Here is a 25,535-nt window from a genome sequence, read left to right on the forward strand (position 1 = left end):
TGAGTGTGAAAGTCCATCTGAGCATGAGAGTTCACCTTGCAGCTTGAATGCAGCTGATGGTGGGAGGAAATGAGAGAGATTGATAAACACAAGTGCTGGCCATGTGGGAAAAGGCCTGAGTCCTCCTGATTCAGTGTGGAAGTGTGGTTGTAGCTTAAAGTTCAGGCCCCTCTTCAATGTACCCATGCAGCCCATGGAGATTGGTTTGCGTAGCCACGCTTCTGGTTTTAATAAAGGCAGGGCATCTGCCTACAGCTGATACCTCCAGAAGGTCCTAACCTGCTTCTCTACAATCCTTACAGGGGCCACCATATCTTCATTTTGGACCTTAAAGAGGGAGTTCTGGGCTGTCTTGACCAGCTAACACCCTCCCCGTAAGGCTCGGGTGGTGGCTGAGCAAGCGCTGAATGCTGCAGTGCAGCAGTTGGGCAGTCTTTGCTGCAGCCTAAAAAAGCCAAGGCTGACGTTGCCTGCTCCCTGCAGGTGTTCAGGCCCAGACTGAATGAGCCTTTGAGCAACCTGATATGGGGAAGGTGTCCCTGACCATGACAGGGGAGTGGGAACTAGATGATCTGTAAGGTGCTTTCCAACCCAACCCATTGTGTGCTGTTCTTGCTGGGAGGGGTGTAACTTAGCTGTGGGGAAACTGGTATGTTTGCCTTGACTGGGGGACTCTCAGAGAGGAACAGCTACCTAACTTTGAGAATTCTGGGGGTCAGTACCCATTTTTCTCTGTCACATATTGATATTTTTAGACAGCATATTGCAAAATGTGTCTGTGAAAGCTGCAGAAGCTGCTGGATTGTGCCCTGCAACCGGATTAATAAAAACTCTAATTGCATCCAATTTACATAGCTTCAGCAAAATACTCCTCTTGTGACAAACCTGATGGCAGCAAGGAGAGAGGAAATTCTTCCCTGCAGGAAGCTCCAGCTGTCATGTTCTGCCAATGGCCAATGTTAGATGAGCTGATGGAAGACCAGCAGAGCGTGCAGCACAGCTGGGAGCAGGGAAGCAGCTGCTGCAGGAACACTGCTTTGCATTCACAGAGGCACAGCAAAACCAGCAGAGTAACTGCTGAACGCAGGCAGCTTTTATTTAACAGGAAAGTTTGACAGTGACAGGTGGACAGGCTGGAGAGATAGGCAGAGGAAAACCTCGTGAAGTTCAACAAGGGCAAGTGTAGGGTCCTGCTGCTGGGGAGGAATAACTCCCTGCAACACTACAGGTGAGGGAGCTGGAAAGCAGCTCTGTGGAGAAGAAGCTGAGAGTGCTGGTGGACAAGTTCCCTATGAGCCAGCAGTGTGCCCTCATGGCCAATAAGGTTGATGGTCTCCCGGGGTGCATGAATAAGAGTGTGGTCAGCAGGCTGAAAGAGGAAAAGATGTTCTGCTGCCCTTCTTCTTTGCCCTAATGAGGCTGAGTCTGGAGTCCTGGGCCCAGCTCTGGGCTCCCCAGTTCAGGAGGAACAGGGAACTACTGGAGTGCAGAGGAGGCTTTGAAGGTGCTGAGGGGCCTGGGGCATCTGTGTGAGGAGGAAAGGCTGAGAGCCCTGGGGCTGTTGAGCCTGCAGAAGAGCAGCCTGAGAGGAGATCTGAGCAATGCTCAGCAAGAGCTAAAGGGTGGGAGGCAGGAGGATGGGGCCAAATGCTTTCCAGTGGTGCCCAGTGACAGAAAAAGGGGTAACGGAACCCAGGAGGTTCCATCTGAAGAGGAGGAGAAAGTTGTTTGTTGTGAGGGTGCTGGAGCTCTGGAGCAGGCTGCCCAGAGAGATTGTGAAGTCTCCTTGTCTGAAGAGCTTCCAAATCCACCTGAGCATTGTTGATTCTGGGCAAGCTGCTGCGGGTGGCCCTGCTTTAGCAGCGGGGTTGGACTGGCTGATCCCCAGAGGTCCTTTCCAATCCCACCATGCTGGGATTCTGGAGTTCTGTGACCATTGTAAGCCTGCTGTTCTGCCTGAGAAGGGCTGGATTTTGGAAAAACCTCAGCTCTGGAAAGCAAAGCTGACCTTTTAAAGTTTTTTCTTGGCTTTGGGCTGATCTTTGGCCAATTGTCCTTTTTCAGGAGGTGGATAATACCTGTAGCTCCCCTAAGTGCCTGGGTGATTGGGGTTGAGCTTATGCATGTTTGCACGCTGTGCAAATTCAGTGCCTTTCTGCCTAGCTGAATTATTTACTGTATCACTGCTATGATTTGGCATTAACTCCACTGCTGAGATTCTAAAAACCAGGTTTTGAGACACTGATCTCCTGCTGACTTCAATAGGAGCAGGATTAGTAAGTACTGGGAAGCCTGATTGTTATATTTGATTTAATTTATTCCTTTTCAATCTTCTCTCCCCACGTTGTGATTAACAATTCTCTCCAAATCTCTGTCCCAGTCTTACAGTAAATCTTCACCTAACAGGATTTCAACATCCTTACAGGCTTCAAAGAGGTAGATTTTGATTTTCCAAGCCCTGAGTTTGCTTTTCTGATTGGGATCTTCTATCGCTTCCCCCTGAGGACCATTTTATGGCACTGAAATTTGTGGCATATGTGTCTGTGGGATGAGTTACAGAAGCCTCCCCTTTTCTAGGTTGTGGGCACTTGTTGCAGAACTGAAGTGAGCTGATCTGCTGCCTTCAGAACGTGGGCTGAGGGAAAAGCAGAAGTGGTCTGGTCCTCCAAGATTTAATTTACAGCAGCCCATAGGGTTCTTAGAATGACCCAAGATTTGATTCTCCCCTTACAAGCAAGACATTTTCTTTCTGGGGTGAATTAAGTTCCATCTCTGCACTGTTATCTGTAGATAGAAATAAAGACACAATCCCAATGCCCCCCCCAAAAAAAGGAGATTGAATGGAGACTTCAAGAGGTCTACCACAAGACCTCTGGAGGAGACCTCAAGAGGTCTACCATAAGACCTCTGGAGGAGACTTCAAGAGTCCTACCTCTGATTGAAAGAAGGCTTAAATTCATAGAATGGTTTGGTTTGGAAGTGACCTTGGAGATCATCTAGTTCCAACCCCCCTTGCCATGGACAGGGACACCTCCTACAAGAGCAGGTCGCTCACTTTCAACACCTTCAGGGAGGAGGTATCCACACCCTCCCCGGGCAACCTGTTCCAGTGTCTCACCATCCTCACTGGAAAGAACTTCCCAATCTCCAGTCTAAATCTCCCCTCTTCGTCTCCCCTCTTTCAGCTTCAATCCATTCCCCCTCATCCTCTCACTACAAGCCCTTGTAAAAAGTCCCTCCCCAGCTTTCTTGTAGGTCCCTTTCAGGTTCCCTCCCTCCCTCGTGTTGCTGTGTGCTACTTTCACTGTACCCAGAGCACACACAGAGGATTTTCTGATAATTGGTGCTGATTTTTCTGCTCATTGATTTTTTTGTTTCCCTGGGGATATGAAACCCATAATAATTCTGATTTGAACAATAATAGTGCTGACTAATTTGGTTTGAATTTACAAACAGCACTTATGGATAGAGACAATCAAAGGCTCATTTCTACCCTTCTCCTCTGTGGTTATGAATAGTAATTAAGAAGTAGGAAATTTAAACCCCACCTTGAATACTGCATCCACTTCTGGTGTCCCCATCATAAGAATGACACAGAGCTATAGGAGTGAGTCTAGAGGAGGACCACAAGTATAATCCAAGGGCTGGAGCATATCTGCTATGAGGATAGGCTGAGGGAACCAGGGGTTGTTCACCCCAGAGAAGAGAAGAGTCCAGGGTGACCTTATAAACTGCCTTCCAGTACCTGAAGGGAACATACAGGAAGGTTGTAAAGGGACTTCTTGTGAGGATGTCTAGCAACAGGACAAGGTTTGAATTTGAGGGAGAATAGGTTTAGACTGGGTCTTGGGAAGAAGTTCTTCAGTACGAGGGTGGTGAGACTCTGGAATGGGTTGCCCAGAGAGGCTGTGGATGCCTTCTCCCTGGGGGTGTTCAAGGCCAGGTTGAATAAGACCTTGAGCAACCAAGTCTAGTTGAGAGGCATCCCAGCCCATGGCAGGGGACGTTGGAGTAGATGATCTCTGAGGTCCCTTCCAACCATTCCTTGATTCCCTGCATAGTAATAGTTTTCTATGGTAGTGCCTTCACACCTTTCATTCAGATTTTACTCTCAAAGTATTGTTTCTTCCTTTCTTTGTTTCTCCTTTCTGTGCAGCTGAAGTCCTCTACTTCCCTCCTAAGCTGCTGGCCAGCGTTGGTTCCAGTGTTTCCTTTCATTGCATCTATAAAAACCACTCCAGGCCTGTGGAGTCCAAGGAGATTGTCTGGTGGCTGAACTTGGCAGAAGAAATCCCTGCGAGTCAGTACAGGCTGCTGAACACTCATGTTAGCCAAGTGACTCTTTTCAACTTGAAGGCCACAAAGCCTAGAGGGAGTTTCTTCTATGAGGCGCTGTACTGTTGTCACCGCAGCAGGGAGTGCCACCAGGCATACGCTGAGCTCTATGTAGTAGGTAAGAGTCCACAAGCTTTCAAATCATCATTTTGCTGCATTTTCACAGAACCACAGAATGGTAGGGCTTGGAAGGAACCTCAAAAGATCATCCAGCCCTGCCAGAGCAGGATCACCTAGTGCAGGCCCAACAGGGATGCACCCAAGTGGGTTTGGAATGTCTCCAGAGAAGGAGACTCCACAACCTCTCTGGGCAGTCTGCTCCAGGGCTCTGCGACTCTCACTGTGAAAAAGTTTGTCCTTACGTTCACCTGAAACCACCTGTGCTCCAGCTTGCACTCATTGTCCCTTGTCTCCTCTTCTCCAAGCTAAAGAGCCCCAGCTTCCTCAGCCTTTCCTCAGCAGGGAGATGTCCCACTCACTTCATCGTCTTTGTGGTGCTGCACTGGACTCTTTCAAGCAGTTCCCTGGGGTCCTTCTCGAACTGAGGTGCCCAGAACTGGACACAGATGCATCCTCACAAGGGCAGAGTAGAGGGGGAGCAGAACCTCTCTTGACCTGCTGAATGCATAACAGTAAGGTCAGAATATGGATGAGTTGCTGTGTCACCAGCCCTAGATGATCCTACCTGGGCAGCAGGGTTAGACTCACTCATCTCCACAGGACAATTCTGACCCCTAACATTCTGTGATTGTGTGAATATTTTACTTTTAAACTTCAGTTTACTGAGAGGGTTAAGAGGATGGGGCCAGACTCTTCAGTGGGGTCCAGCAACTAACACCCCTCTTCTCTGCCCTAGTGAGGCCCTATCTGGAGTACTGTGTCTATTTCTGTGGTCCCCAGTTCAAGAGGGGCAGGGAATGACTGGAGAGAGTCCAGTGGAGGCTACCAGGATGATGAAGGGAGTGGAATATTTGTCTGATGAGGAAAGGCTGAGAGCCCTGGGGTTGTTTAACCTGGAGAAGGATCTGATTAATGCTTAGCAAGAACTAATGGACCTGTGGGAGGCAGGAGGATGGGGCCAGACAAGGGGCACCAGCTGGAACCCAGGAGGTTCCACCTGAACAGGAGGAGAAACTTTTTTGTTGTGAGGGTGCTGGAGCCCTGGAGCAGGCTGCTCAGAGAAGTTATGGAGTCTTCTTGTCTGGAGAGTTTCAAAACCCATTGTGATGCTGGGCAAGCTGCTGTGTGTAGCCCTCACAGAGGAGTTGGACTGGATGATCTCCAGAGGTCCCCTTCACCCCCACCATTCTGGGATTCTGTAACACTTGCTTCTTGTGTAAATAAATCTCTCTTTCTTAATGAACTTTCCTTGTGTTTAATTAGATGTGAATATCAACATCACCTGTCAAACAGATGGGTACTTAACTCAAATGACCTGCAGATGGTCTGTAGACCCGAACACCCTGCTCCTGGGGAGTTCCTTGCAGTTAAGGTACTACAGGTATGTAGAGCTTTTCATGCACTCTTCAGGTTTGGAAAACGTTGTTCTGGAGGAACTAACAAAGATGTACTTAAAATAAGCTCAGTTTCTATAAGCTGGACTTCCTCCCAACAGGAACTCCTACTTGTGCAGAAAGGAGACCGTAGATGAAACCTCAGAATCATTTATGTTGAACAAGACCTTGAAGGTCGTTGAGTCCAGCTGTTAACCCAGCACTGCCAAAGCCACCACCATGCCATGCCCCTGAGTATGTAGCATGGATTCTTTTTACAATGTTCTTCAGCAGTTATAAACCAGTGGGTGCAAGTGGGAAGCCACTTCTCTTAAAGCAAATGATTTTGCTTGTACCAGTTAGAAAAATTCTTCTTCTCTTTGCTTGCATCTAGAAATCATAGGGAAATCAGGAATAAAATCACCCACAGTGAGACTGAGACCTGGAGCAGTGGCTAGGAGAGGTTGTAGAGTCTCTGTAGACTTTGAGACGCCAGCTAGACAGGACCCTGGACAATTTTATATGACTTTGAAGAAAAGACTCCAGGAAGTCCATAGTGCAGCCTTCTAGTACCTGAAGGAGGCTACAAAAGAGCTGGGAAGGGACTTTTTACAATGGCTTTTAGTGGTAGAATGAGAGGGAAGTGGTTGAAGCTGGAAGAGGGGAGATTTAGATTGGAGATTTAGATCATGGATGCCCCCTCTCTGGAAGCATTTATGACTAGGTTGGCTGAATCCTTGAGCAGCCTGGTCTAGTCATCTTGGAACTTGATGGTCTTTCAGGTCCCGTCCAACCCAAACCATTCCGTGAATTAAAGCCTTCTTCCAGTCAGAGGCAGGACTCTTGAGGCCTCCTCCAAAGGTCTTGTGGTAGACCTCTTAACGTCTCCATTTGATCTTCAATTGATCATAGAATGATCTCAACCAGGTTGGAAGAGACCTCCAAGATCATCCAGTCCAACCTAACACCCAGCCCTAGCCAGTCAACTAGACCATGGCACCAAGTGCCTCATCCAGGCTTTTCTTGAACACCTCCAGCAATGGTGACTCCACCACCTCTCTGGGCAGCCCATTCCAATGCCAATCACTCTCTCTGCCAACAACTTCCTCCTAACATCCAGCCTAGACCTCCCCTGGCACAACTTGAGACTGTGTCCCCTTGTTCTATTGCTGCTTGTCTGGGAGAAGAGACCAACCCCCACCTGGCTACAACCTCCCTTCAGGTAGTTGTAGACAGCAATGAGGTCACCCCTGAGCCTCCTCTTCTCTAGGCTGCACACCCCCAGCTCCCTCAGCCTCTCCTCATAGGGTTTGTGTTCCAGGCCCCTCACCAGCCTTGTTGCCCTTAATTAATTCTTATAACATGATTCTGCACATCTTTTTTCCTATCTACAGAGAGCAGATTAAAAATACAGGAATGGAATTGAATTTGCTCCAAAGACAAAAGATCTTGCTTATAAAGAGAGAATCAGTTCTTGAGTCATAAAGGGGAACTTTCTGAGGGTGGCATCTTTGGTGACTTAGGCTCTCCTTGGTTTCCATAATTTTGGTCAAGTGTTTTGGCCTAGCTTTATTTTCAGGTAGTTGGCTTAATTTTGCCTTTTGGACAGAGCAGGAGAACTGGAGTGTGAAGCGAGCAGGTGGTCCGCAAAATACAAACCTGATTATCCCATCAGTGGTGTGAGCTTCCTTCGTGTACGCAGACATCGCCTCTGATACCATTCTTCTACCATGAAACTCAAAAATCCTTTTGAGTTCCAAAAATGTTGAGTTTGAGAGTTTCCTAGAACTGTGTCAGTCTCTCTGTGAAGAAGACAGACAGACAGACAACCCTTCCTGAGGAAAGAAAAAAGGAATCTTTAGTTTTACTGCTCTGCTGGACTGGATCTGCAAAAGTTTTGGCAAACAAGCTTCAGTGAGCCTTGAGAGCCTTAATCCCTTTGGAAAGCTCTCTGTCTCTGTCTTCTCTGTTGGAGGTGGACTGAAGCTTTGAGCCCTCATATTTCTTTAGAATTTTGTGCTCTAAAATCATAGCTGGAATGCTGGGAATTTGAAGTGGAGGCTTTTAGGGCAGGATTAGTGACTAGCTGACTGCTGAGGTAGATTTTGTTTTAACTGTCTTCAGAAATATGAATATAATGAGTGCACTGCTGAGCAGGGAGCTTGAAATAAAACTCGTGCTGCTTTTGCCATGCTTTTTATTCCCACTTCTTCACTGCTTAGCTTTAACTAAAAATGTTATTTTTCTAGTAGGAGGTGATAATCTGGAGATCTGTGGCAGCATTCCTGCTAGATCAAACACTGAACAGTAGCACAGGCTGAAAACATTTTGTTGCCTGTTGGGAACAAAACTGCAAAAAGAATTTGAGATTTCACAGGGTTCAAACCAAATGGAACAATCAAGTCCTTTACTTGCCCAAGCTTGATTGTAAAGAGGCCCCCTAAATATGTTGTGATTTGCTTAGGCATAGGCAAGACCTTGTGATGGAACCTGGAGGTGAAATGTGTTGCATCAACACCAGAGCCAAGAGGATTTCTAGCAGCGTGCAGCGACTCTGAAGCAATTCCATGTCCCAGGTGAAATCCAGCACTCGGCAGTAGCATGGTGTGATGGCTTTGCTGTTGGTGTTCTGCTTGGGTTGGGCTGGGTTGTGCTGCCAACAGAAACAGCACAGAAATGATCAGCAGAGAACACCAAGCCAAAGCTTCCAAGCACAAGGCATCAGTTTCATCAGTGTTAGCCATGTGGACAGGGAGACAGAGTGAAGCTCCAGCTGAGTGTAACCTCTGTGGTTCAGCTGAGTAACTAACACCTTGTCTGGCTCCTCTCACCTCACGTCTGAGCTGTGCACAAGCTGAGGAGAAAAGTGAAAACTTTCCATCCCTGCTAAGATGTGCACTGCTGTTTGATCCAGAGCCCAGGGCTCATCACTTGTGCTGTCAGGTGTGATACTGGCTCGACACAGGGTTTTAAATCCATCCTCCAGAATTAGTGTTTTTATGTGATTTCCATGTCCTGGGGACTTTGCTGTGGGGGTCCAATGCAGCAGTTTTTCTCCCAGGCACCAGTTGGTATTTTGGAGGTCATAGTCCCAGCTGGGGGAAATTCTTGCCTGGAGATCTGCCTTGCTATGTTTATTGCTAACACCTACCACTCAAGGGATGTGATTTAAGAGTGGTTGGAGATGCCTCTTATTGTCAAACCTGTTTCTTCCTGTTGTTAGTCTGTTATCAAAATATTTTGTACTGAGGACAGCTTTCATGTCTGGAAAACTGCCTGGTGGAAGAGGACCTGTGGGTCCATGGTGACAGCTGGGTGAAGATGAGCCACTGTATGCCCAGGTGGCCAAGAAGACCACCAGCATCCTGGCCTGGATCACCCAGCTGGATAGGAGAGGTGATTGTCCTATGCTGGGCACTGGTGAGGCCACACCTTAAATAGTGAGTTCAGTTTTGGGCCTCTCACTGCAAGAAGGACATTGAGGGACTGGAGTAGGTCCAGAGAAGAGCAACAAAACTGGTGAAGTGTCTCGAGAACAGGGCTGGGGCTGCTGAGCCTGGAGAAAAAGAAGCTGAGGGGAGACCTTCTGGCTCTCTCTGATTCCCTGAAAGGAGGCTGGAGCCAGATGGGGGTTGGTCACTTCTCCCAGGGAAAAAGTGCAAGATGGAATCACCTCAGGTTGCACCAGGGAAGGTCTAGGTTTGATATGAGGAACAATTTCTTCTCCAAAATGGTTATAAAGCACTGGCCCAGGCTGCCCAGGACAGTGGTGGAGTCCTCATCCCTGGAGGGGGATGTCCTGAGTGGATGTGGTGCTGAGGGACACAGTTTAGTAGTGACCTGGCAGTGCTGTGCTAATGATTTGACTCAGTGATTTTAAAGGTTTCCTCCAAACTAAACAACTCTGTGATTCTGTGCTATGATTTGTGTTCTGCTTTTCTCAAAGAGCCAGAGCTTTGAGCACTAACACTGCTGTTACTTAGCCATTTAATGCACATTCAAGGTCAAGGTCTGTCCAAATAATCATCAAAACCCCCCAGATGCTCCCAGTGTCACCATTTCTTTATATCACCATCAGAGCTAGATTCTGCTGATGCCACAAGCAGTTTATCTTTGCAGTGTATTTAACTGGATGATTTTGGTTTTCCTCTTTTCAGGAGCAAACTCTATTGTGCTGACTTCCCAAGCACTTCTCCAAACTCAGAGGTGAAAGAATGCCACTTACAGCAGAACCATTCTTACCAGTGCACATTCCAGCCTATTTTCCTTTTATCTGGATATACCCTGTGGGTAGAGTTTAAGCACTCCCTAGGAATGCTCCAATCCTCACCGAGCTGTGTTGTGCCAGCAGATGTGGGTAGGTCAAGATTGATGCATGTGTGTCTCCACTTTTCACCTTGGATTTCATTCCTTAGGTGGTGCAGGTAAAGTGCTTCTTCATAACCTCTTAAATACATTGGGCTGGGCAAAGGGACAGACAGAGAGCTTTGGTAGTCTCTTTGAAAAGACATTGCTTTAAATGTTCTTGGCACAGGAACAGGTTTGAGCCAGCAATGTGCCCTCGTGGCCAAGAATGCAAATGAAGAGGAGTGTAAGCAGCAGGTCAAAGAAGGTTCTCCTGCCCTGGAGAGGCAACAGCTGAAGTACTGGTTCAGTTCTGGGCTCCCCAGTTCAAGAGAGACAGGGACCTTCCAAAGAGAGTCCAGTGAAGGTTAGAAAAATGCTGAGGGGCCTGGAGCATCTCTGTGAGGAGAAGAAGCTGAGCGCCCTGGGGCTGTTGAGCCTGCAGAAGAGCAGCCTGAGAGGGGATCTGCTTAATGCTCAGCAAGAGATAAAGCACCTGCGGGGACAAGAGAATAGGACCAGACTCTTCTCAGTGGTGCCCAGTGACAGGACAAGGGGCAATGGGTACAAACTCTAATCCAGGAGGTTCCATGTGGACAGAAGGAGAAACTTGCTTGGTGTGAGGGTGTTGGAGCCCTGGAGCAGGCTGCCCAGAAAGGTGTTGGAGTCTCCTCCTCTGGAGGGATCTCAAACCAAGTTGGATATTGTGATCTTGAGCAAGCTGCTGTGGATACCCCTACTTTATCAGGGAGGGTTGGACTGGCTGATCTCCAGAGGTCACTTCCAAGTCCACCATGCTGAAATTGTGGGATCCTGTAACTGCAGCTGACACTTATAAAATGAAACCCCACTTTTGCATGCTTATCCTTTTGGGTGTTTTGCAAAGACATCTACAGCAGATGCAAAATTTATGTTTATAAAGACAATTAAATGTCACAGAATGATAGAATAGTCTAGAGTGGAATGTACCTTAAGCATCATCTAATTTTAAGGTTCTTGCTTACCTAATTTTTTTGAGATCTTCAATGATCTGTTAAAGTTATCCTTGGGTTCAGTGCAGCACTGCCTTTATTAGTTGGAAATGACCCAACCCTTCATGCTTTTGCAGTTGTGACACATGGCAAACATAAATTTACATCAAAGCAAGAGGCAGGATCAGTGTTTGGGTGTCTTCAAAGAGCAGAATATGCAAAGCACATCTCTGGTCTGTGGCTCAGTGTACACAGAGGTTTGGACAGAAATCTGAGCATATGTAGGGAGAAAAGCTGGCAGATAGAGCACAGCAGAGCTGCATGAAACGAAGCCAAATAACCAAACACTTCTATTATGTGTGGGGGTAAAACAGATCCATTATGTGTGTCACAGGAAGGAAAGGCAGAGTTCAGTGCATTAGAGTAAGTGGTGTATGGCAATTAATATTACTGTTACTGATGTTAATTTGATGGCCTTGTGGGTTTGGGGAGTTGTTTCTTTCTGCTTCACAGAGGACTGTTTTTGCATTTTGGATTAGCAAGTTGCCTGGTTATCAGAGAGCTCTTGGGAGCTTGGGGCATCAGAAAGGAGAGTGGGTATCACTTAAGTAAGAAGCCACAAATAGAATTGTCTGACACTGGATGAAAGGTGCTGTGCATCCCAGCAAAGCAGAAGGTACTCCTGTGAGCACCACCTGCAATTTAAAGCTACTTCGAGGTTATTGCTGCTCATTAGACACAAGTTTGTTCTAATTTCCACAGAGTCCCAGCATGGTGGGGGCTAGAAGTGACCTCTGGATATCTTCCAGTCCAATGCCCCTGCTAAAGCAGCGGTGCCCACAGTAGGGTGCCTAGGATCATGTGAGGAGGAACTCCTTTAATGTAAGGGGGCTGGAGCCTTGGAGCAGGCTGCCCAGAGAGGTGGTGGTGTCTCCTTCTCTGAAGACATTCCAAACCTACCTGGATGCTGGGTGCTGCACTTTGGCCACAACAACCCCATGCAGAGATACAGGCTGGGGTCGGAGTGGCTGGAGAGCAGCCAAACAGAGAGGGATCTGGGGGTGCTGATTGATACCCACCTGAACATGAGCCAGCAGTGTGCCCAGGTGGCCAAGAGAGCCAGTGGCATCCTGGCCTGCATCAGGAATGGTGTGGCCAGCAGGAGCAGGGAGGTCATTCTGCCCCTGTACTCTGCTCTGGTTAGACCACACCTTGAGTACTGTGTTCAGTTCTGGGCCCCCCAGTTTAGGAGGGACATTGAGATGCTTGAGCGTGTCCAGAGAAGGGCGACGAGGCTGGTGAGAGGCCTTGAGCACAGCCCTACGAGGAGAGGCTGAGGGAGCTGGGATTGGTTAGCCTGGAGAAGAGGAGGCTCAGGGGTGACCTTATTGCTGTCTACAACTACCTGAGGGGAGGTTGTAGCCAGGGGAGGTTGCTCTCTTCTCTCAGGTGGCCAGCACCAGAACGAGAGGACACAGCCTCAGGCTATGCCAGGGGAAATTTAGGCTGGAGGTGAGGAGAAAGTTCTTCACTGAGAGAGTCATTGGACACTGGAATGGGCTGCCTGGGGAGGTGGTGGAGTCGCCGTCCCTGGAGCTGTTCAAGGCAGGATTGGACGTGGCACTTGGTGCCATGGTCTAGCCTTGAGCTCTGTGTTAAAGGGTTGGACTTGGTGATCTGTGAGGTCTCTTCCAACCTTGGTGATACTGTGATGTGTTCCTGTGGGACCTTCTCTACATGAAGCCTTGGCAGGAAGGTTGGACTTGATGATCTCCAGAGGTCCTTTCCAATACCTACCATTCTGGGACTCTGTGATTTTTGTATTTCAAGTTAAGATTTTCTTTGGTGATTTTTAGTTTGGGTCATGCAATTGAGGATGCACCTGCTTACTGCAGAGGGGGTTGGACTAGAAGGTCTTTGGAGGTCCCTTCCAACCCAGACTGTTCTGTGATAACTGGAATGACTTTTCCATTAGACAAACATTGCTGCTGTCAGTCAGGAATGCTTCTGTGCAGTGGTAGAGGGGCCAGGCAGCCTGGGCTGGTGAATTGTCTGCATTCTACTTCAGCATTGCTTGCAGCAGCAGAGGCCACAATGTCTTACCTGTCACCCTCAGGGCAGAAATTAAACCACGATGATAGAACAAGAGGAAATGGCCTGAAGATGTGCCAGAGAGGTTTAGGTTGGACATGAGAAACAATTTCTTTGCTGCAAGAGTGGTCAGGCATTGGAACAGGCTGCCCAGGTTGGTGGTGGAGTCACCATCCCTGGAAGCGTTCAAGAACCTGATGGACATGGCACTGTGGGATGTGGTTTAATGGCCATGGTGGTGTTGGGTTGATGGTTGGATTTGATCTCAGAGGTTTTTTCCAACCCAAGCAATTGTGTGATTCCACGAAGGATTTAAGGAGAAATGTCAGTGCAGATGTTACAGTCATCTGTTTTTTCCCTTTCCATCATCTAGTGAAGCCACTTTCCCCTTCCAGCGTTACAGCAGAAGTCACCAGGGACACTGGGCTGCTGAAGGTGAGCTGGACAAACCCCATATTCACACACAGCGACCTCCAGTTTCAGATCCAGTATGGTGTGAGCAGGGAAGACATCACCTGGGAGGTACTGTCCCTTTTCATCCAGATTGAAGGGTGGCTTTTGTCAGGCAGTGTCTTAGCTGGGGTTTGTGGACGTTGTGGTGTGCAGTGAAGGAATCTGAAAGAAATTGCACTTTCTCAATGGGTTCACTTGCAGGAATTTTGACTCTAAACAGCCTTTTGTTCTTGCTCTAAATATTCTGACTTCTGTTACAGCTTTATGAGGTTTCAAATGCTCCAGAATCAGCAGTGATCAAAGTTCAGAAGCCTTGTGTTGAGTATGTGGTTCAGATCCGCTGCAGAGAGCTGGGTGGCTCAGGTTACTGGAGTGACTGGAGCAGACCAGCTCACACACTTGTGAAAGATATCAAAGGTACTTTCAGGGTGCACCCTGCTCTAGCGAACCTCAGGCTGAAGTATGACACTTCTCATCTTACAGGGGCCTGCAGGAGAGGAGTGTAGTGATAGCACAAGGGTAATGGCTTCAAACGGGAAGAGGGGAGATTTAGCCTAGACAGAAGGAAGCAATTCTTCATTGTGGGGCTGGTGAGGCACTGACACATTGCACACAGACATTGTCATCAGCGATCTTGGGTGTCCTTTCCAACCAAAACAACCTATGGTGCTACAATTCTGGATGTCACATCCTTGGAAGTGTTGAATGCCAGGTTGGACAGGGCTTTGAGCAACCTGCTGTAGCAGGAGGTGTCCCTGCCCATGTCAGGGGGTTGGAACTAGGAGAAATTTTAGGTTCCTTTCAACCCAAACTTTCTGTGATCTTGCAGCTCCCTCACAAGGCCCTGAATTTTGGAGAATTATTGTTGAGGATCCAGCAAGGAGGCAGAAGAATGTAACTCTCCTGTGGAAGGTGAGACATTTTGGTCTTTTGATTTGATGCTCTCCTGTACTTGACTCCCTTCTGTTGCTATCATTTCCACCATCTCTCCTCTTTCTGTTTCTATTCTCTAATCTCTTCTGCAGCTGGCACACATCAACCTGGCTTTTTACCCTAATCATTGTCAAGTTTCTAATAGTGTGGTAGGACAAAAACTTGCCTAGTGCTGCACCTCAAATCCTGGTTTCACTTTTGGGCCCTTCACTCCAAGAAGGGCTTTGAGGTGCTGCAGCAGGTCCAGAGAAGGGCAACAAAGCTGGTGAAGGGTTTAGAGCACAGGTCTTGTGAAGAGCAGCTGGGGTTGTTCAGCCTGGAGAAAAGGAGGCTGAGGAGAGACCTTGCTCTCTGTCTCTTCTCTCAAGTAACAAGTGATAGGATACAAGGAAGTGGCCTCAAGTTGCACCAGGCTAGGTTTAGGCTGGACACGAAGAACAGTTTCTGCCCCAGCAGGATTGTCAAGGCCTGCCCCAGGCTGCCCAGGGCAGTGGTGGAGTCTCCATTCCTGGAGGGTTTCAAAGCTGTATAGATGCAGTGCTGAGGGCCACCTGCCAGTGCTAGGTTAATGATTGGAGTCAATGACCTTTTCTTCCAACCAAAGGAATTCTGTGTTTGCTGTGGATGGCTGACAGGTAGGTGTGCTCAGCACAGACAGGCAGTGTGCTTAGGCACATCTCCAGAGTTGGGAAGCTCCCGGAGCAGCCTTTTGGACTGAGCTGACCTTTGCAGAGCAAGCCCCTCTGACCTTGCCGTCAAGCTGTTCTTGCACAGACCCCGTTTTGTGCACCACAGCCGTGCTGTGTGGGACTGCACCACACCTGTGTGGAACATTCCATTACTCCTGAAACCTGACGCTCGTCGCTACTTCAGGAGAGCTCTCAGTCCTCAGGGCCGGCTGCAGGCTTCCTTGCATGCATGCAGGCAGCAGAGCTGCTGCCTGGGTTGTGCTGAGGCAGAGGGAGGGTCAGTGCTGTATTGGAGGTGCACTGACCCTTTCTCTGCTCTCCCCCTGCCTGCAGTTAATGTTTTGAAGGTTGGACTTGATGGTCTTAGAGGTCTCTTCTAACCTTAATGATTCTATGATACTGTACTTCCAGTGTTAGTTACACAGACACCATGGAAGTGACTTAAACCACAACTTGTTATAATGCTCAGAAAAAAATGAGCAGCATGGAATAGAAGACTGTAAGCTAGAATGAGGTTCAGTCTTCAACTGCCAAGTTCTGCTGACCAAGATCTCTGAGCAGAACATGCCACTGACTCCTAGACTGCTGCCTGTGTAAACATCACCCTGACTGAATGTCAACTGGGCAAAGCTACCTTAGAAGGTTACTGCAGGACAGAGGGGGGAAAAAAGCACAGCAGTGCCTGCCTGCTCGTGTTTGCCCATGCTTAGTGTGCAAACAGTCATCTCTCCTGGCTTTTCAGCCCTGAAAAACACTCACATAAAGCAGTTAGTTATTAGAGGAGGCTGGAATTTTATTTCCTTGCTCCTCCTCATGCCCTCCTTCAGTGGAATCATAGAATTAGAGAATTGTTTGGGTTGGAAAAGACTTCCAAGATCATTGAGTCCAATCATTGTCCTAACACCACTGTGGCCATTGAGTCATGTCCACACTTTCCACCACCTCCCTGGGCAGCCTGTTCCAGTGCCTGACCACTATTGTGGGAAAGAAATTGTTCCTTGTGTCCATCCTGAACCTCCCCAGCACAATTTCATAGAATCATAGAATCAACCAGCTTGGAAGAGACCTCCAAGATCATCCAGTCCAACCCAGCGCCCAGCCCTACCCAGTCAACTAGACCATGGCACTAAGTGCCTCATCCAGGCTTTTCTTGAACACCTCCAGGGGCGGTGCCTCCACCACCTCCCTGGGCAGCCCATTCCAATGCCAATCACTCTCTCTGGGAAGAACTTCCTCCTAACATCCAGCCTATACTTCCCCTGGCACAACCTGAGACTGTGTCCACTTGTTCTGTCACTGGGTGCCTGGCAGAAGAGGCCAACCCCATCTGGCTACAACCTCCCTTCAGGTAGTCAGCAATGAGGTCTCCCCTGAGCCTCCTCTTCTCCAGGCTGCACACCCCCAGCTCCCTCAGCCCCTTCTCATGGGGCTGTGCTCCAGGCCCCTCACCAGCCTTGTTGCCCTTCTCTGGACACGTTCCAGCACCTCAACATCTCTCTTGAATTGAGGAGCCCAGAACTGGACAGAGGACTCAAGGTGTGGCCTGACCACTGTTGAGTCCAGGGGCAGAATAACCTCCCTTGTCCTACTGGCCACACTGTTCCTGATCCAGGCCAGGATGCCATTGGCTCTCTTGGCCACCTGGGTACACTGCTGGCTCATGTTCAGCTACTATCTACCAGCACCCCCAGGTCCCTTTCTTCCTGGCTGCTCTCCAGTCACTCTGTCCCCAGCCTGTAGTGCTGCCTGGGGTTGTTGTGGCCAAAGTGTAGAACCCTGCACTTGGCCTTGTTAAATCTCATCCCATTGGCCTCTGCCCACCAATCCAGCCTGGCAAGGTCCCTTTGCAGGGCTCTCCTACCCTCCAACATATTGACACCTGTTCCTAGCTTGGTGTCATCTGCAATCTTACTGGCCATTTCCTCTCATCCTATCACCAAATACTAGGAAGAAGAGATTGACCCCCACCTCACTCCTTTCAGGGAGTTGTGGAAAGCAATGAGGTCTCCCCTCAGCCTCCTCTTTCCTAGGCTGAAACACCCCAGTTCCCTCAGCTGCTCCTCACCAGACCCAAGAAATGTGCCAGCTCACAGGGCCTTCTGCCCAAAGATCATTTGCTCTTGAATTCCAAGAGTGGGGAGTTAATTTAATGCCACCATTTGCTGCAGCCCCTGCCGAAGAACCGCTCGTTGTGCAGCGTGAGCAGATACGTGATCAGGCACCAGACATCCAGAAACACCTCCTGGGCAGAACATGTTGAGAATGGCACCACCTGCTCCTTTCCATGGACCGAAGGCACACACACTGTGACAGTCCTAGCCATGAATTCAGTTGGAGTTTCTTCACTCAACTTTAACTTAACTCTCTCACAGCACATGAGCACAGGTAAGGGCACCAATTAGTAACCATGGTGAGGTGTGAAGCATGCTAAAGAATCCTCCTGATGCTTTTGGACACAGCTTTGTAACAAAGCTCTCTTAGTTGGAAGCAAAACTGTGCTGTGCTGCGAAGTTCAGCTCTTTGTGGGAAGCACGTTCTGTGTCTCAGCAACAGAGCTGATGGGAAAATGAGCTTTCCATTACCTGAAAAGAGTGAAGAGTCCATTCTTGACTGGGAGAAGAGTTGCCTTGCACCAGGCTGTCTTCCCTCTACTAGCACTGGAGGGAATCAGTTAACCAACAGAGAGAAAATTCTGCCTGTGGAGCTGATCCTTCATCTCCTTCCTCCTGGGAACACAGAGTATTCCTGCTGGGGAATGTTTGGTTGTTTCCCAACTGAAACACAGTCTTGTTTGTCTGGCTGCTCACCTGATGGGCTGCCAGGGTACATAGCTCTCAGAGGTTTGGCTTTCCTGTTGAAGCAGCTTCCTCACCAACTCGGCTGCGCTCAGCTTGGCTTGTACAATAGAGGCTGCTGCTCTGGGCTGCTTCAGTGGTGTCACATCTGTGTGCAAATGAATGGATAGTGAATGGTTTGGAGAACAGCTCTGGTGAGGAGCAGTTGAGGGAGCTGGGGTTGTTTAGTGTGGACAGGAGGAGGCTGAGGGGAGATCTTCTGGCTCTCTACAGCTACCTGAAAGAAGATTCGGGTGAGGCAGGGTTGGACTCTTCTCCCTAGTATCAGGTGATAGGAAATGGCCTGAAATTGTGCCAGGGGAGGTTTAGGCTGGACATGAAGAACAATTTCTTTCCTGCAAGAGTGGTCAGGCATTGGAACAGGCTGCTCAGGGAGGTGCTGGAGTCACCATCCCTGAAGTGTACAAGAAATGCATGGCCATGGCACTGTGGAACATGGTTTAATGGTTGTGGTGATGTTGGGTTGATGGTTGGACTTGATGATCTTGGAAGGATTTTCCAACCCAAACAATTCTGTGTTCTATGAAATATATGAGAGAATTGCAGAATGGTTTGTGTTGGAAAGGACCTTAAAGATCATCTAGATCTATTGCCCTGTAGGGACACATCTTCCTAGACCAGCTTGCTCAACGTCCCATTCAGCCTGGCTTTGAACACTTCCAGGCTTGGAGCCTCCAGGGCTTCTGAGGACAACTTGTTCCAGAGAACTACGTTTGCATATGGGAAATAGAAGATGATCAGCCAAGTAAATGCTGAAGTGCTGGCAGCATGGCAGCCATTCATGCAGCTGAGTGCAGAGCTCCCCTGCTCACCCAGCTCTGGTCCCACCTCTGAGCTCATGGAATTCTGGGCTGTTTTCCCCTTGTCTTGGCAGTGTCAGTGGTGCAGTCGCTCAGCGTGTACCTGGTGAACAGCACCTGTGTGGTTCTGGTGTGGACACTTTCAGCTCAGCTCCACGTGATAACATCTTTTGTCATCGAGTGGAAGAACCTCAACCAGGAGGAGGAGCTGCAATGGGTGCAAGTCCCTCCAAACACCACTAAATACTACATTTATGGTGAGTGTGAACCAGGATTCATTGTCTCCTCATGAACAGCAAAATGCAGTGTTGCGGAGCTCTCAGATTCCTTTTTCCCTTCTCCCTTCTGTTTGTGGTGGCTGTTATGGTAAGGACCAGTACAGCCATTCTCAATTGTCCTTAGAGGGCTGACCGTAAGGGCTGACACAGAATGAAGCTCAGGAGTGTGTTCTTTTGTTGGCAATGCTGAGTGCATCAGCTAATTACCTACATTAATAACTACATTCAGACAGAGTGATTTGCCATTGGAATGGGCTGCCCAGGGAGGTGGTGGAGTCACCATCCCTGGAGGTGTTCACAAAAAGCCTGGATGAGTCACTTAGTGCCATAGTCTAATTGACTATATAGGGCTGGGTGCTAGGTGGGACTGGATGAGCTTGGAGGTCTCTTCCAACCTGGTTGATGCTATGATTCTATGAACAGCTTCCTAAAGATGTTAATTCCATGATGGAATCATGGAATGGTTTGGGTTTGAAGGGACCTTAATGATCATCCTGTTCTACCTGCTCCTGCTGTAGGCAGGGGCAGTTCCTACTAGACCAGGTTGCTTAAGGCCCCATCTAACCTGGCTTGGAACACGTCCAAGTCTGGAGCCTCCAGAGCTTCTCTGGGCAAGCTGTTCCAGTGCTTCACCACCATCATCAGAAATAGTTTCTTCCTAATGTCTCATATAAATCTAAATTGATCTTCTTCCAATCTGAAGCCATCACCCCTCATCTTGTCACTTCATGTCTGTAACAAGTCCTTCTCCAGCTCGCCGGTACTGGATGACTGCTAGAAGATGTCTTTGGAGCCTCCTCTTCTCCAGGCTGTGAACTACCCCAGCTCTCAGTCTGTCTTCATAGGAGAGGGGTTCCAGCCCTCTGATCATATTTATGTCTTCCTCTGGACCTGTTCCAACACTTCCATATCCTTCATGTGTTGAGGACTCTCTAGCTGGACACAGTACTCCAGTTCAGCAGAGTGCAGCAGAGGGGCAGAATCCCCTCCCTGCCCCTGCTGCTCACACTGCTGGGGATCAGCCCAGGAGAGGGCTGGCAGCACGTGGTGCTGGCACATCTCCAGCTTTTCACCCAACAGCACCCCAAGTCCTCCTCCTCTCCATCCATTCCCCACCCAGCCTGGATTTGTGCTTGAGATTGCCCCAGCCAGGTGCAGCACACCTGGCAGCTTTGCACTCCATGGGGTTCATACAGATCCACTCCTTGAGCCTGTCCAAATCCCTCTGGATGGATTCCTTCCCTTCAGTGCTGACAGCACAGCACAGGTTGGTGTCATGCACAGACTTGAGGGTGCCCTGATCCCGCCACAAGAATGATGGATGTGTGACCAGAGCCTCTGTGGAGATGACTGATGAAAAGCAGGGTGATGGTTTTGATTTCCTCTTCCCAGATCACTTCATCCTGGTTGAGAAGTACCGCTTCAGCCTGTACCCGGTGTTCGCTGAAGGAGTTGGCAAATCCAGAGCAACAGAGCAGTTTACCAGAGGTGACCTCTAGGACCTTCTCAATGTTTATGTAATAGGAGCTTTTAAAATAAACTTTAAATACAGGAGAAGTCAGTAGTAAAGTAATTGTAACTATCAACAGTGATCTGGACTTCAATTGCTTGAACTGGAGGGTGAGTTGAGTGAGGGATCTGAATGATTCTTCCTTCTCCAGCTGTGGGACTGTTTTCCTATTCACATGCATTTTCATAGCCAGGGAGCGGTGGACACCTCCCATGCCAATGGAGGAGTCACTTCAGTATTTAAAATACCTCCCTTTATTCTGTTCTTAAGGTACAGGTAAAGGTGTGTTCATGTGCAAAGAAAGCTGTTTCTGAAGGGGTTTTGTGTTCAAACTTCTACCACTTGGTGTTTTCCTGTTGTGAATTCTTTGATCATAGACTAATTGTTTCACTGCATTATGAGCTGAACTTCTCCTTTCCAGGTGGATACGAGCATGAGAAGAACATCAACCTGTCTGTGGTTCTGCCAATAGTGATTTCAACCTCAGCTCTGTTGTTTGGAGCATTGTTGGTTTCACACCAAAGGTAACTTGCTCACTGTCAAGTGAAACCCCAATAAGGTCTTTAGATGAAAGTGGTGCAGCTTAGATGATGAACTATGGAAAAGGACATTCTGGGGACAGCTAGGGCAATGGAGCTGGTGAAGGGTCTGGAGAACAAGTCCTGTGAGGAGCTGAGGTTGTTCAGCCTGGAGAAAAGGAGGCTGAGGGGAGACAACCTGGCTCTCTATAACTGCCTGAAACAAGGATGAAATAGATGAGCGTTGGTCTCTTGTCCAAAGTAAGAAGTGATAGGACAAGAGGAAATGGCCTCAGATTGCACCAGAGGAGGTTTAGGTTGGACATTGGAAGAAACTTCTTCCCTGAAAGGGTTCTCAAACACTGGAACAGGCTCCCCAGGGAGGTGGTTGAATCCCATCCCTGGAAAGTTTTACAAGCTGTGTCGACGTGGTGCTGAGGGACATGGTTTAGCAGCAGACTCGGTAGAGTTAGGGAGCAGTTGGACTCAATGATCTTGGAGGTCTCTTCCAACTAAAGCCATTAAAAAAAATATTTTTCCCATTAAATGTTTGCCATCTGTAGTATTTCGGTGATTGCTCCATTGCCATAGAGCTCTGAGCAAAGAAATGGCAGAGATGGTGACACAGCAGAAGTGACGTCAGCAGTGCAGAGTGTCAGACCAGTACCAACCTCAGAATTTACCTGATCTTTCAGAATGAAGAAGCTGTTCTGGGAAGATGTTCCAAACCCTAAGAATTGTTCCTGGGCACAAGGGGTTAATTTTCAGAAGGTCAGTATTTTCCTGATGGTTCTTCTTCCCCCACCCCAGGGGGCTGGCTGCTCTGTGCTCAGGACTGAACTCTACTTGTTGGTTAGACTGGGCTCAGGGTGGCTGAAGGAAGGGTTGTGATCAGCAGCCAGTTTGCTGGTGATGCAATGCTGGGAGGAGTGGCTGACACCCGTCGGGCTGTGCTGCCTTTCACTGAGACCTGGACAGGCTGCAGAGCTGGGCACAACCTCGTGAAGTTCAACAAGGATAGGGTCCTTGCAGCTGGGGAGGAGCAGCTCTCTGCAGGAGTACAGGTGAGGGGTGACCTGCTGGGAAGCAGCTCCATGGAGAAAGACCTGGGAGTGCTGGTGGGTGAGTTCCCCACGAGCCAGCAATGTGCTCTCATGGCCAATATGGTCAATACCCTCCTGGGGTACATTGGAAAAGTGTGGCCAGCAGGTTGAGGGAGGTTCTCCTCCCCCTCTACTCTACACTAGTGAGGCCACATTGGGAGCATTTGGTCCAGTTTTGGGCTCCTCACTTCAAGAGAGACAGGCAATTGCTGGGGAAGGTCCAGTGGGGGCTGTGAAGGCACTGAGGGGCCTGAAGCATCTCTGTGAGAAGGAAAGGCTGAGAGCCCTGGGGCTGTTGAGCCTGCAGAAGAGTAGCCTGAGAGGGGATCTGATCAATGCCCAGGAAGAGATAAAGGACCTGTGGGGGGCAAGAGAACGGGGCCAGAGTCTTGTCAGTGGTGCCCAGTGACCAGAGAAGAGGCAGTGGGCACAAACTGGAACCCAGGAAGTTCTACCTGAACAGGAAGAGAAAATTCTTTGGTGTGTACTGGAACCCTGGAGCAGGCTGCCCAAAGAGGTTGTGGAATCTCCTTGTCTGGAGAGCTTCCAAACCCTCCTGGATATTGTGATGCTGGGGAAGCTGCTGTGGGTGCCCCTGCTTTAGCAGGAGGTTGGACTGGATGATCCCCAGAGGTCCCTTCCAACCCCTGCCATACTGGGATTCTGGCATTCCATATTTTTAACTGGATGTGCATATTTATTAACAGAGAAGGGACTGGGGGCATTCAGCTGCTTCCATTTCAGCTTGAGTGATGTGCTCTCTTGGTTGGAGCCCTGAGCACTTCCCAGAATGTTTGCTTTGCAGGGCCTAGCACACAGAGAGTGGATCTTTGTTCTCTTGTCCCTCAATCTTCATCTACACACAGACTCAAAGAGCAGTGGAAATGTGGGTTTGGGGGTTTCAGTTAAACTCTTAGTAAAGCTATGGGGGTTTTGTCTGTGGTTGTTCAAACCTTACTGAAATGAAGCTCTTAAGCAATAGGTGGACACTAAGATTTACCTTTTATTCTAGCCTGAAACTTTTGAGCATCTCTTCATCAAGCACCCTGAAGTGATGTCATTTGAGCCTCTTCTGGAACCAGAAATAGTGCTGGAAGACTTCAGCGTTACTCAGGCGCTGAAACCAGAAGACCCCCAAGGTTTCTTAGTCATTGATTCGATGTTTGCAACAGCTCAGGACTCTGAAGGTGACTCTGCCTGCTCTAGCAGCCATTTCAATAGCAGCACCTTCTCTGAGAGCTCCCAGGATGGCCACAGCAGTGAAGAAATGCCAAGGCAGAGTGCTATCAAATACGCTACTATCATCAGCAGCTCGGGATTCAGCGGCCTTTATGAACAGAAAACGAATCCATCAAGTTCTTTGAGCAGATGCTTTGCAGCTGAAGATTCCATAGCTGCAGGCATCTTCTCCAGTAGCTCCTGGGAGGTGGGAAATGGGACCTTCCTCCTGTTGCCTGACTGTCCTGGCAGGCAGACCAGCAAGACTCTATCTCTTTCCCTCATCTCTTCAGAGGGATTTTCAGAGCCTTCAGACCAGGATGAGACTTTCACAGATGGAGACAGCCCTGAGCGGAGCCTCTGTTACCTGGGGTTAACATCCCTGGACAAAAGAGAGGATGACATTTTTGTAACAGAAGGTTCTGGGGTGATGTGTGGGGTTCAAAGAGATGATCTGCTCAAAGAGGGGGGATTTCTTCACCATACACCACTTGATTTAAATGCTCTGATCCAAAGTGGCCTTAAGTATAAAGCCAGCATGCCCTACATGCCACAGTTTCAGATGACTGCTGCCAAGGTGCAAGAGACCACAGAGCCTTAAGATGACCTCTTAAATCATCCTTATCTTGATGGGTTTTCAGGTGTTGACATGTGCCGCTGTTGCTTCCTCTCTTGACCTCTTCTCAATGCTGCCCAGTGACAGGACAAAGGGCAACAGGCACAAACTGGAACCCAGGAGATTCCATCTGAGCAGGAGGAGACATTTCTTTGGTGTGAGGGTGCTGGAGCCCTGGAGCAGGCTGCCCAGACAGGCTGTGGAGTCTCCATCTCTGGAGAGACTGCAAACACCCCTGGCCTTTGTGATGCTGGGCAAGCTGCTGTGTGTTCCTCTGCTTCAGCAGGGGGGTTGGACTAGGTGATCTCCAGAGGTCTCTTCCAACCCCCCACCATGCTAGGGCATTCTGGGGGTTTGTGTGACTTCTACTGGGGGCTCTCCTGTTTTGAAGCTTTTGAATGTCTACATTTTGTTGTTGAACCTAAGGCTCTAGTATAAATGGTCCTGCTGTAAGTCTCTTCTAACCCCCTTTCCCAAGAGCCCACCATAGAAAAGAGTTTGACCCAGAGATACTGTTGTTTGGGTCTTCAGTGCATGAACTTGGAGAAGTGATCTTGCTTCAGAAGTGCTGCTGAAGAGCTACAGAGGGAAGAAACCTAGATGGTGGAGCACCACCTCAACTGTGCATGCTGGGAGAAGCAGGTAAAGAAAGCCACAGTTCTTTGCAAGCCAAATAGAGATTATTTTTTCTCCTCATAGAAAATATTTTTGCTATCTTTTCCAAATACCTGTTTTGAGGAGCTGAAAAATGAACAAATTGCCTGTTCCAATGCTAAACTGATGTAAAACTCACAGGTGCAATGAAAACAAAAAAGAGCAAAAGCCAGCAGTGATAAATCAGTGCTAAGAGAGGCGTGGAAAAGCTTTAATAGTGCTGAGAACTCCTTTGGAGCACAAGGAACCAAAGAATCTGCACTTTGGAATTTCAAACCAAATCCCACTGCCCCACTTCTGTGCAAAGAAGCTGCTGAGCATCTCTTGCTGGGCATGCTCTGGATGTTGACTCTGACACAAATGTAATGGATGTGTTTCAGAAGTACTGTGTGGAATTAAAGTGTGGTTTGCATTAGTAGCCAAAACTTCTTGTCACTTGGAAGTGTGGGTGGAGGTGACAGGGACAGACCTAGAGGTTCCTGTAGAGATGAATGAATCATGGACTGGTTTGGGTGGGAAGGGACCTTTAAAGGTCATCCAGTCCAGCCCCTGCTGTCAGCTGGGACATAGAATCATAGAATTGTTTTAGTTGGAATAGACCTCTAAGGTCATCGAGCCCAACCATCAGCCCAACGCTACCATGGCTGTCACACCATGTCCCACAGCCCTGTGTC

The 25,535-nt window shown here is 48.7% G+C and overlaps 1 protein-coding gene across 7 annotated transcripts in view; it reads left to right on the forward strand.

Moving 5' to 3' along the window:
* Window positions 1-25,286, forward strand: part of LEPR (leptin receptor) — a 60,620-nt gene extending 35,334 nt beyond the window's left edge. For 4 of the 7 annotated variants that reach the window (XM_064147434.1, XM_064147430.1, XM_064147432.1 and 1 more), the window contains exons 8-19: window positions 4,157-4,453; window positions 5,719-5,836; window positions 9,986-10,185; window positions 13,608-13,756; window positions 13,948-14,104; window positions 14,517-14,599; window positions 17,478-17,694; window positions 19,039-19,221; window positions 20,635-20,730; window positions 21,174-21,276; window positions 21,966-22,041; window positions 23,386-25,286. In XM_064147434.1, coding sequence (XP_064003504.1) covers window positions 4,157-4,453; window positions 5,719-5,836; window positions 9,986-10,185; window positions 13,608-13,756; window positions 13,948-14,104; window positions 14,517-14,599; window positions 17,478-17,694; window positions 19,039-19,221; window positions 20,635-20,730; window positions 21,174-21,276; window positions 21,966-22,041; window positions 23,386-24,192 — 2,486 coding nt within the window. In that variant the 3' untranslated portion in view covers window positions 24,193-25,286. Of the gene's footprint in view, window positions 1-4,156; window positions 4,454-5,718; window positions 5,837-9,985; window positions 10,186-13,607; window positions 13,757-13,947; window positions 14,105-14,516; window positions 14,600-17,477; window positions 17,695-19,038; window positions 19,222-20,634; window positions 20,731-21,173; window positions 21,277-21,965; window positions 22,042-22,165; window positions 22,262-23,385 lie in introns of those variants that run through there. The other 3 variants (XM_064147436.1, XM_064147438.1, XM_064147435.1) reach the window with 3 other exon arrangements.
* Window positions 25,287-25,535: the final 249 nt, after the last annotated feature.

Source organism: Pogoniulus pusillus, chromosome 8 (assembly GCF_015220805.1).
Source record: "Pogoniulus pusillus isolate bPogPus1 chromosome 8, bPogPus1.pri, whole genome shotgun sequence".
NCBI lineage: Eukaryota > Metazoa > Chordata > Aves > Piciformes > Lybiidae > Pogoniulus > Pogoniulus pusillus.